At 34.9% G+C, this 12,483-nt stretch overlaps 2 protein-coding genes across 5 annotated transcripts; both read left to right on the top strand.

Annotated features, from left to right (window-relative positions):
* The first annotated feature begins 134 nt into the window (after positions 1-134).
* Positions 135-4,382, top strand: LOC129292543 (uncharacterized). Of its 4 annotated transcripts, XM_054930104.1 has the most exons (4): positions 151-274; positions 1,116-1,188; positions 1,276-1,904; positions 4,005-4,382. In XM_054930104.1, the coding sequence occupies exons 3-4, from the start codon at positions 1,360-1,362 to the stop codon at positions 4,072-4,074; spliced, it is 615 nt and encodes a 204-aa protein (XP_054786079.1). In that variant the 5' UTR covers positions 151-274; positions 1,116-1,188; positions 1,276-1,359; the 3' UTR covers positions 4,075-4,382. The 4 variants fall into 4 exon arrangements, with proteins under 4 accessions (XP_054786078.1, XP_054786079.1, XP_054786081.1 ...); XM_054930103.1 differs by lacking the exon at positions 1,116-1,188 and having other exon boundaries at positions 135-274; XM_054930106.1 differs by lacking the exon at positions 1,116-1,188 and having other exon boundaries at positions 152-274; positions 1,283-1,904.
* A 4,842-nt stretch (positions 4,383-9,224) lies between these two features.
* On the top strand, positions 9,225-12,241 carry LOC129292618 (light-harvesting complex-like protein OHP2, chloroplastic). Its single transcript, XM_054930198.1, has 2 exons — positions 9,225-9,753; positions 11,838-12,241. The coding sequence occupies exons 1-2, from the start codon at positions 9,326-9,328 to the stop codon at positions 11,950-11,952; spliced, it is 543 nt and encodes a 180-aa protein (XP_054786173.1). The 5' UTR covers positions 9,225-9,325; the 3' UTR covers positions 11,953-12,241.
* The last annotated feature ends 242 nt before the right edge of the window (positions 12,242-12,483 follow it).

Genomic DNA, 12,483 nt, shown 5'->3' with positions numbered 1-12,483 from the left:
GGTACAGTATGTCTCATAAAAGAAGAAAGGAATTTGCCCATTAAAAAAAATGGGGCCCATCGCTATCATGCGCCTTGGGTCAATATCCCTATCCTCCTTTAAAATAATTCCAACCAGCCCCATTCTTAATTTTTCCTTTCATTCCTCCTTTCAATTGAATTACTCGCCGATTCTTTATTCCATGTGGCGATCGGAGATTCTCCTGCTAAGCCCTTCCGATTCCACGCGCCACCCGGCCGGTGACCCTGCTCCTTGATCTCTCCAATACAATTCGGTACGGCCAATTCGGTTCTTCCTTGATCTAGTTTCTCTATCCGTTTCCCGAGAAAGTGAAGGAAACTGGCGCTTGGTGTCCTTCTTTACTGGTTTAATTTGATTGGGTGTGAAGGTCAGCGGAGTAAGCCACATAAAATAAATAAATAAATAAATAAAGTCTATTTCAAAGAATTAGTCCAACTCCAAGTCGTCGTCAGGTCTAAAATAAGCTAATTCAGGGATTTCATTTGTTGGCGCTTTCGTTAGTTTTGTTTTGCATTAGAAAGTACAGCAAGTCTCCGCCGATGTTTGTTCTGGGTGCTGTGCTTCAGTAAATTGGGAGGGACTGCATGCTAACATTTGTTTTAGGCATGGCTGCGTCGAAGTACGGATCTTTTCTTCTTCTGCCTTCCTTTAAAGCGATCCTACTGTGATATACTTAATAGACTCTCTTTTCTTTTGTCGGTAAATCAACAGGGATTCATCTTTTGCTCTAGTGAATCAATAGGAATTGATTGAGATTTTTCTTCTTTTCTTGAGTAAACTGTTGCTTTACTTTTATTTTTTGTTAAAATTTATTGTCAACTTATGCTGTCCATACTGAAATATTTAGAAAAACTCCATACATTGAAGTTATTAGGAGAATTGATTCGACGAGTTGTTATTTATTTTATTTTTTTTAGTCAAGAATTTGTTCTCAAAGTTTTGGTTTTGGCACATCAAAGATTCGTTATGACTAATGCGCAAAATTCTGACTTTTGATTATGCTTTTTTGAGTAGAAGGAAAAAATCACTTCCTTTCTGAGTTCATTGCTATTGAGCTTTTATGCAACACTTTTAACACGTTTTTGGAATTACAGATACGGATGCTGCCTTTAAATGGTTTTAGACTGGGTATTCGGCCTTGTTTTATGTTCTAACTCTATCTATACTGTGAGATATGTCTTCACTGTGAGATGTGCTTTTGTTCTGCACTAAACTCATTCTATCCTTATACAATACTTTCTTTTTGCTTGAAAGGCTTCAGCTTTGGTTTGAAAAAGCAAACGGAGCCACATTTAGAAATCTCATGCTGGTTTGCTGAACTGCCGATGAGCAGCACTGATGTTATTGGCAGTAGAAGGAGGAGGATTCTTCTCTTCTTCAGCTTCAGGATATAGTAAGGGCCTGACCCTTCTTCTCTTGGGTCAGAGGAGTGAGGACAAACCCATGAGAGTTTCGCCGTGGAGCCAGTACCAGTTGGTAGACCAAGAATCAGACCCTGAGCTCCAGCTGGCTTCAACAAAGAACTGTCTTTCCCGCGGTTGCGCTTCCTTTGTTTGCTTTGGTCGCGCTTCCGCGGCGCTTGAAACGCCATCTCCTCTTAAAGTGGGCCCTGCCCAACACCATGATGTCTCACCAGGGTCATTGGTTTCGGACAAAGATCAATCTGCTCATCTTGATAATAGCAATGCTATGAGAAAGATAGCACTTAAAAGTAACCTAAAAAGGCCACAAGATAATAAGCCAGCTCCCATTGAAGTTGCTAATGAGCATGGAACATCAGGCGGTGAGGCGAGTGATTTTTCTGTTCAAGTACAGCGAAGGAAGGTGCAGTGGACAGATGCCTGTGGTAACGAGCTCATTGAGATACGAGAATTTGAACCAAGGTATTGGAATATTTTGTTTTCTATGAAATGTTTTAGCCAAGAATATTTATGTGAATGAATTATCTGTACTAAGTGCAATTAGCTAGTTTTTGCTATCTGAACTTTTCTTTCTTTGTTTAGTCATGAAATGTTGAAAGACATGTTTTTACAGATTTAATCATTTAAAATCATGATGTTTTATTTTTATGATTGACATCCAATGTATAATCCATGCCTTGATAACCTTTTTGCTTTCCCTTTTATTTTTTTCCCTAGCTGATTCAAATGTCCAACAATAATTAAACAAATGATGTAGGAAGCTCTTTGAACTTTGGCTTAAAGATTTTATTTGTGCATGAAGTGTGAATTTTGGATAAAGTAGGTGCACATGTGGGTTCTCTTCCACAGCCTTTCCCGTTTTAGCTCTTCATAGGGATTTTAAGCTCTGGAAAGCTTTATAATTTCGAAGTTAGTTTGGAAAAAAGCAGTATACCAAAGTTGTCTATTTGAATTAAAGTAATTAGTTTAATTATATCATTGAATGTATATATTGTATAAAGAAGAAAATATGTATCTATTGATGCTTGAGATTCTACCTATCCGTGCCTTTTGAATTGTGGTTGTGCTTGAACTACCAGATTTTGGATTGAACCTTCTCATATTGATTCTGAAATTTTTCAATGCCAATAGTGTTGATAAAGTTCTTGAATCAAGTTTGATAGCAAACAAAAGTGAAGTGGGAGGAGATAGTGTTGATGGTAATAATTGTTTTGTTAGTGGTTTGGGTAGGGAGATCAGCTAATATAAGGAGGACATAATAATTGATTCAACTTCTCTCTTTTGGGCTTGGTGCTATTATGATAAGCATTCAAACTGGGCGGGGAATCTCTAAAAGTTAGATGTTGAGATTGAAGAACTGCCTTACTTACCTTATTCAGCAGTTCATGCTACTCGATGAGAGGCTTGAACATCCCATACTATCTTGGGTTGAAGGAATCATACTTTGAATTACCGTGGTTTTTATACTCAAGTTTTATTATTATTTTTTTGTAATTTCAATTGAATTGGGATAAATGAATCATTTCATGGATTCTCTGGAAAATGTAAGGTCTCTTCCAAGTCAAGTGGTCTTAAATTTGGATTGTTTTAGTCAATATGATTAATATTATGCATTTGTTGTAGGCTGAGAGTCTAACAAAACTCTTTCCTGTTCAGTTACGTGGTTTATATTATTTTGTTCTTACCTTCCATATGCTATACTCCTATAGTTGTATCTCGTCAAGGTTCGATTTACATTCTAAACTATCTTAGCAATAATAAAATCCAATCATGCAATTGACCATTTGTATCTTTTTCCTTTTGGATCATGGAATAGGGGCAGAGCTCAAAGCTCTGTATTCTTTCTTGGTAGGGTTGGAACTTGATAGGCTTTGACTCCATCTTGCAAATTGGGAGCAATTTTTGCATAGCCATTTTAGTTCTGGAAGGCTTAAGAAAGGAATGTTTAATAAGACATGCCTGTCTTGAAGTTTTATATGTCTTTAGTTTGACATAAATAATAGAATATTTTAGGATACAATGCTGATATTGCTGCATTTATGGGGTATTAGGTTTGTTTTCTTTTGCTTTTCTATGGTTCTTAGCTAATTGCTGCTGCAATGAGGTTTCTCTGTGATGTTCTATTTGTGGTTTCACCTTAATTTCCTTGCTGTTCTCCATAAAAAATGGCTTCATGATGTCCCACTCTTGTTAGATATTTTGCAAGTTCAATGTCTGCATAGATGTGCACCACATCTTTAGGTTTTTAGTTGTTTCTAAACCCTGTATAGTTTATATTATCAGCCCCTTTACTTTTGTTGGTCGACTAGTTCCCACTATTTATGTGCTAGTAACAATGCCTTGTTGCTGATATGTAATAGATCTTTTACTTGGAAGCATCTTAGGGCAGGTTTAACATTGAAATATAATTAGTTGCATCCTTGGTTTATTAGCTCTAAATCTTTTAGAATGTTTCTATTAAACATTCAAAGGGATCGGGCAGCTTTGCTGCATAGTTAATATTTCCGATAACCCATGTGTAATTGATTATAAGCTGAAAAGGAAAGTGTCATTCAACTGCAGTGAAGTGGATGGATCAGATGATGAATTTGACAATGGGAACGACAGAACTTGTTCGTGTGCGATTATGTAAAATTGAATTTCCACCAAAAGATGATTGGGACTTATTTGGGAGGCGTCCAAGGAATCAGTGCTACTTCATGACATCATTTAGCTTGAGGAGAATGGAGCAATAATTTTACAGTGCAGTGGAGACGGACATGGGATTGAATTTAAAGTAATATCTGCCTAAGTGATCATCTGTGTCTACAAATGCTTGCCGCGGCCTTCAATTTTGTTCCTCTGCTTCTCATCTCAATCAGTTTACTGTATATTTCTTGTGTGATTACTGATTACATTATCTTTTGATTCATTACATTTATGCCATTTTATGTTCCCAAATGTTATATGTTATCATCCACATCTAGAAGAAAGATGATACAGGGGTGATGTTCATAATACACTTATGGAAGTAACTAGAGGATGTGATGATAGATAAGAGTCGAAAAATCAATTTAATGAGAGTTAGGCTTTAAAAAAATTGTTATAAAAATAAGGTGTTAATATTGATTTATTTTAGTTAGAAATATGGGATCTTAGTTGCCAATTCGGTATTTCATTTTTGGTGATTCATTACTAGGATTTTCATATTTGCAATTCATTTTTCGGTAAAAATTATTAGGATCTAATTGTTATTAAATTAAAATTTGGGGTCTTTGGCTGTCATGTCTCATACAACTGTTGCCTTACCTCAATGCAGAAAAAAAGGGAGAAATTGCAGCTTCTACCCTCTGATTCAAATTTCAAATGAAATTGTGAGCGGAATTATTTCGCTTGCTACTTGTGAGGAGATTGATGTTCATTTGGAACATGAGAAATATTTTTTATTATTACACTTGTAATTACTATGATTTATTATTATTTTTTTAAAGACATAAGAATTACAAATCCACATGATTCAATTTGACTCGACATGAATTAGTCAAAATTTAATGTGATTTTTGAAAACTAATTGCCGTATTTAAAAATAAATAAATTTTATAATTAGACAAATTATTTTCAAATTTAGACTTGATAATTATTTTATATAAATATATAAAAATTTACCATATATATAACATTTTTTTTTTGCCAATGATATAAATGATGCTTTAATCAAAATAAACGCATTATACATAAGGTCCCTGGCAAATTTGCTCAATATAACCGTTCAGTTTTGACATGAGTTTGACTTCAAATATTTTTTTGTAGTAAAAACTATTTTAACTATTACTTAAAAACTAATTTGAATTAGTCCAACGCAAAAAGATATTAAATTTTAGGCAAAGGTTTTTTTATAGTATATTTCGGGAGTGATTGTCTTAAAATTGTAACATGCTATGTGAACGTTTTGAGAACAAAATTAAAAAAAAAAAAATCAATGCCTCAAGCTAGCTAAGTTAATATATATATATATATATATATATAGGAAAAGGTACAAATTCAATTATAAATTATTTTTTGAATGGTGCTAGATAATTTATGATATAAAATAAATTATTAATTATTTGATATCGAGCATGCAACATGCTCTGTTTAATCTAAACAAATATCCATTTATTTTTGAGAGAATTACACTTAGGTCCCACATGAGAGAATTAATTACTACAAGGATTATTGGCAACTAAACTAAACTGCATTGACAACTTGTCAATAAACCTTACAGTAATTAATTCTTTTATGTAAAATTTTAATATAATTATCCCTTTATTTTTTTAACATAGATCCACACTCATTGATGATAGAGATCGAGAAGGTGAGAGATGAGAGGGAGGGAGATGACATCTTCACTCACTTGAGTCTCATCCTCTTCAACATTCTCTGCACAACAAGTGCTCCATGTCACCTTGCTCTTTTCCCACTGAGTCGACCATCTACACCTTCCATGATGGGGATAGCATCTCCAGGTGTTAGCAGTGTTCTGTTTAGGGCACGGGTTGGAGTCAAAGGAGGATACCTCCTTGCTACTTTGTATGAGGAATGAAAACGGGAGACGGGTAAGAAAGAGAGTGACAGTATTGTTAAAGATAAGTTAATAGAAGAAGGGGGTCTTGCTTAGAGAATGCTTAGGAGTTCATGGTTTTGACTCATAAGCCTTGAGAAGAACCCTCCGTCCTCCTTAATTCTGAAAGACTTTTCCGCCGAGCCATTACTTGGCATCTTCTTCACTGTTTCTCTCTGCAGATCTAAAGATCCTTCAATGGACCTCATACACAAACACAATATCATACATATAGCATGTAAAAATTGTGGATGTAAGGTGGATGTAAGGTTGCCCCTTGCTAATTCACAATTAACACAAAACTCAAAAACAATCATTTAACCAATTCAATTAGATTAGTTTGTAATTTTATAAAAATAAATCCAAATTTTCATATTTAGTAAACCACACACAATATACTAGGAACTTCCTGGGCAACACACCACTTTTATAGAATTATAATAAAAAATTATTTTCATTCTTAAACCCCTTAAATATAAAAAACAGAAGGGGGTTTAGCATTACACAATTCATTTAACCTTCAATACAACAATATGACAATATTCCCTACACTTGCACTAGTGTTTTCTATCAAAATCATTCAACCACTTTTACAACAACCTCAGGGTTTTAAATATAACCATCTAATCATAAATAAACGCATAGTGCAAGTGTAACAAAGTACATATCCTAATTAGTAATATCCTATCTAATTATACTAAATAAACAGGTATAAGAGGGATTACATTAGGAATATAGGAATTCCTAAACCTCTGAAATTTTTTCCCTTTCTGTACTCGAGTTATAACCTATAAAATATTGAAAGAGAGAGGGTGAGTATAATCACACAATAATCAATGTACGTCTATCCTATTCAATTATATATTAATTGACAAAACATATGGATTAGAGTTGAATACTCAAATATATGTGATCACACATAAAAATATCATGATTTCATAATTTATCATATGCTCATTTTTCCATAAATCAAATCACAAGACATTTTACCACAATACTAAAAACCATATGACAATGGCAGAATTAGCTATCACAACTCACCACAAACTTAGCAATCATGTAATACGTCAGATAAAAATATGCATGATCAAACCCTCATTATATTTTCCTTATTTTCTTCAATTGAAACCGTGAGATATAATACTAATTAGGACTTCGTCTGTATGATTAGACTATCTAAGCTCACTAATTATGAGAAGTGACCTGGCCAAAAATCACCACACTCACTCTCAAATTATGGCTTTTTCCATTTTCAAATTCCTAAGGTGTTATAAACTCTAAACTAGTCTCCTCAACATATAGGTGAAGATAGCTAGGTTCAAGTCTCTCAAAAAATTATGAGACAATCCCTCAACAAATAGTAAGACAATACTAGCCTTCATGCATCAAAAAGTGGCCATACAATATCATATGAATTTATCTACTCCTCTCCTTAGGTGAACTCCCGCTAAACGATCATATAATTTGTGATGTTCACACATTTCACAAATTTACAATTCAATTAACACATTAGGTTATAATAATAAACTAATCCCTTGTGAGCTCTCCTTTTGTTCAAAACTCAAACACACATTTCTTTACACTACATAATCATAATATCACTTATGGTACACATTCTCTACATCACATAATCATCATATCAACTTCTCAATTTAGCACAAAATTTTAATATGAAAACCTTCCAAGTTCAACTTACAATTATAACTAAATCTGGTTTAATAAAACTTCACATGATTTAAGGCATACATTATTATCACAAATTCAATTATTTAAATCAATTCTTTTATTTTTGAGAATATAAATCAATTAATAAATAATTATACACAAAAAATTCCTTCAGTTATCTCAAATCTTTAAAAGGTTAAAGGTTTTCTCTTTTAATAAATGCTTTCAAAGCTCGGTTTTCAAGCCAAATATAATGCATGGGGCGACTAATCTATAATTAACCAAACATATAATCATCAACATCAATATTCACACATTTAACTTTTTTCTTCAATCTCTAAAATATCTAAAGTCCTTATTTCTTTAGGCTTACCCTTTAAGTGTATTAACTCTCTTTAGCTCTCATTAGATTTATTAAGTGCTCAACTCACCATTAATGGCTTCCAACCATTTCAATAACTCCTACTGATTGCTCATTTTTGAACATTAATGACTCACAACCATCATTGATGTCTAAACCCATAAATTCTATGTTTAAATACCTCAATTAGCTCTCAATAACTTCATTTGAGTTAATAGATTCGGACTAATTACCTATATAGATCAAAAATCAACTTTATACTGCAAACTGTAGAGAGGAAGAGGAAGGACAGGAAACACTTGCTTTAATGATTGAGAGCTTCATGCTGTCTCTTTTTCTTCACAATGTCATGCCTTAGTAGAACCCAAGCTTTTTCCTTCTCCCTCATTTTCTCTCTACTTTTCCTCTATTTTTTTGGCCTAATGCGAAACTTATTTGTATAGAAAAGAGGCCGTGCGTCATGGCGGATGGTATAGAAAGAGACTTCTTCTCATTATGTAATGAGATGTAGCTTGCTCAACACATGTCACGATGTATAGTATAGGAAGAGGACCCTTGAATTTTCTTCTCCATTTGAAGCCTATATGCCTTAATTTCATTTTAGACTTGATCTTCAAGCTGCAACCACTTGCATTAACACACTTTAGCCCTCTCTAGCCATCCTCTAACACCATTTAACATAATTAAATTTATTTATCTTCCTAATTAGCTGAGGATTAAAAATTGGATGTTGCAGTGGATGATGTACATACATATTTACAAAGTTAGAAGGGTGGTTAGAGAGGAGAAAAGAAATGTTGCTGATGACAGCAAAGGTAGTTAGAAAGTGCTTGAAAATTAGAAGGAGGATAGGCTCTAAAAAAATAAACAAAAGTTTGTTCAGATTAGATGGAGAATACTGAATGCTGCATTTAGTATAGGTTATCTAGTGTTCAAATAATTTGCCTAAATTTGCACCTTTATTGTAAGGTAGATGACATTGTTGGCAAGAAAAAATTGACAAACGACACTCGTAATTTAGTCAAGGACTCAAGGGAATGGGGGCCGAGGTCGCCCCATCGCCCACTAAACTACAGCCACTTTTTCCAGTGGCAACTTGGCCATGCCTTGTCCACACAAGCCTTCTCTGATAATGATAAGCCACTTGACTTCCAAATCCACAAATCCAAACAAAACCGGGTTCAAGAAAAGTCTCAAAGCATCAAGCTTCGAAATTTAAATCTTAAAAAACAAAAAGAAAATCCGTGGGTAATTGGGTAGCACCACCCGGCAAAGAAAATGTCAGTGGCATCTTCAATCCCATGCATCAAAATCCCTTCTTCTTCTCCCTCAACTGCTTCTTCTTCTTCCTCTGCACCATCCTATTCCCTTCGATTTTCCTCCTCCTCTTCCTCCAGGTATTATAGTTTCACTATAAAGAATTCTCAGACCGAAGGGCCTCTGAGAAGACCGGTGTCTCCTCCTTTAAGGGAACCCCTGAAACCCACCCCTCCGTCTCCACCGTCGCCTCCGTCGCCTGTGGCGCCTCCTCCTCCTCAGCAGAATGTGGCTGCTGTCGTTGCGGACGATAAGAATGTTGTTACGTTAGAGTTTCAGAGGCAGAAGGCGAAGGAGCTTCAGGAATACTTCAAACAGAAGAAGCTGGAAGAAGCAGATCAGGGTCCCGCTTTTGGGTTCGTCGGGAAAAATGAAATCAACAACGGAAGGTATGGCATTTCTTTTTGGAGACAATGAAATTGTAGCTTTTCTTTATGTTGGTACAGCTGCTTGACTGCTAGGTGTTTGATTGAATGTTGGAATGATGGGCTATTCGTCAGATTACGGATGGATTTAAGCCTGACTGAATTTCAACAATACTTGAGCAAGTTTTATGGGATAACGGCTTAATTATTCGCTGCATTATTTTCTTTTCTCTCCTACAAGAATTTGCTTGTTTGATATATATCCTATTGGCAATAGCAGCCTTGGACTTGATTAGCTTAATTTATACTTTACGATTAGGAGCACGAAAATGTAGATGGCCATGAAGATGACTCATAAGTTAAATCTTTGCTAAACTTTCTGGTGTTCTAGTCACTGTCTTGCCTGGTTTATAGCGAAGTCTCTTTTATTGCCACTTGCCGTTCCTTTCCTTCGTTGTTATTAAATGGATATGTTTATAAAGATGTATGATTATACTACACCTTTCATTTCTGTTACTCTTGTCGTATTATAATAAACTGTTATTCTTAAAATTTATCCTCAGACTATCATCTTTTCCCCTACATTTTGTTCCTCTAAAACAATTGTAGAATTCACTGAAAGCTATGCTCGAAGGCCATCTTCAAGTTTTCTAGCCTTTATTTAGAATTTCTGTTTGTCACCCCTCTACAGAATTGGTTGAATCCAACCTAGTGGAATTTCAATTGGACATCAGATGTAAAAATATAGATAGGAAACCTTTCAAGCAAATCTCTGATGTTGATATCCATAAATTTCCATGAAATCTTCCTTTTTTGCATATTTTCTGCATTTTTTTTTTAATATCCATGAATTTTCTCTATGTTGAAAGGAAATTTTCATGAAATTCACAGAATCTCAATTTTAGAGAATCCATTCCCAGAAACATTAGGACAAGTTAGTGCAACTAAATGGAGGATGACCATGTAGAAAACTGGATCAAACCACTAAACTCTTTGGTTTTGGGTGACTGTATAAAGGGGCAGATGAATTACCCTATTCTTTTAGCACTATCATAGTCATGTCGTGCAGCAGGGGAATCCACTTTGTAAGCTTTGCTTCCTTGCAAAGTTAGAGTAACATGCATGATTTTTCTCAGGCCAGCAGTAGGGAAATCTACCTTGTAACTTGCATGACGTTATCACACTTCCCCTCACCTCAAGTTTTTTAGAATGGGAGAGTGAGATGAGTTAGTTTTGAGTGAAGGAATCTGAAAATTGCATCACCACATGGCAAAATATGGGTGTAGGATCAACTGGACAGTTAAGATTGAATGACCCATCATCTGCAATCAGCCATATTGATTGTAGACGATCTGAATCCTAAGGTCTTGTAGTGTTGTCACAGGTGTGGAGGGTTCAATACTAGTTGGACTCTGATGGAGACCAAGGTAGTATATGAATTATGATGCACATAGTCTCACATTAAGTGAGCTGGTTTTCTTATTTAAACAATTAGCTTTTGAGGGAGAATTCTCTGCTGACTTAGATGCTCACGAGACACAGGTATGGCTGCCTTTTCAAAAGTTCCATTGCTTCATAGGATGCAATTGATTGGATGGACATATAGATGGTCTCAATCGGCTAGTTGTATGAATCCGTCTGATCCCCAGAAAATTGAACGAGATAGGAAGTTAGAAACCCTCTTTTTACACCACACATGCACAAAAACCTGGTACTCCCTCCATCCTTAAATATAGTACCCAATTTTTTTAAGCCCTTGTCCCTTTTTATAATACCTTGTTCAAAATTCTAGGATTTTTATAAAATATCTCTATGTGTACCCCTATTTAATGATTTTTCCACGACCCTGATAAATGATTTTATCATTATAAAACATTCATTTAGGGGGTAGATTTCGGAAAGAAAAAAAACTTTAGGCTCAACTGACTTCGTTGGTCAACTGGATATTTTATTGAGGGACAAAAGGGAGCATTAGTTTTGCAGCATTGTTGGCACCACCTTGATGGCATTCTTTGGTCCTCTGTTGAATAAATGCAGTTCATGCAAGCACTACCTATTTTTTCAACTCGTTTAATTTAGGCTGTGTATTGGGAATTTGGTTGATGCAGATGGGCCATGTTTGGTTTTGCTGTTGGGATGCTAACAGAGTATGCGACAGGTTCAGACTTTGTTGACCAAGTTAAGATCCTTCTTTCGAACTTTGGGATAGTTGATTTGGAATGAGCAATTTTAATGTTCCGCGTTGTTTATAGCTTTGACCCTTACTCGTAAGTATATTTTGCGTAATCTGTTACTTTCATTTATAGCCAGCAACCAAGTTGCATGAAATAACAACATTGAGGATTTTCTTCTTTCATTATGTTCCACTCTTTGCTCTTAGCTAGATGGACAGATACATAGCATTTGATGAGCAAAATAGATACTTTCTGTTCATGGAAATAGTCTGCTTCCACAGAAAAATGGGATTGTTCAGACGTTCTATCATTCATAATCACATTTATCTATTTCTTTCCCTAGCTTTTTCCGAATGCACATGAATGTAGGGGTCTAAATCTGGTCAGAAGATATATATATTTTTTAGTCTTTGTGCAAGATTACAACTATGACGCAAATGAAGAACAAGAACTCACATTTAACATGTTAGAAGGACGTCAGATTTGAAGTTTTTAGACAGATAAAGTATAAGTTTTAATCTTTGAACTTTCTTTCAATTATTAGTTCAGTTCTTTATATCCTAGTTTTTGTAGTTTAGAG

This window comes from Prosopis cineraria, unplaced genomic scaffold, assembly GCF_029017545.1.
Source record: "Prosopis cineraria cultivar Desert tree isolate PC_DT_omini unplaced genomic scaffold, ASM2901754v1 PC14, whole genome shotgun sequence".
Taxonomy (NCBI): domain Eukaryota; kingdom Viridiplantae; phylum Streptophyta; class Magnoliopsida; order Fabales; family Fabaceae; genus Prosopis; species Prosopis cineraria.
The sequence above is the reverse complement of the archived record's forward strand: the minus strand, read 5'-3'. Positions and strand labels throughout refer to the sequence as shown.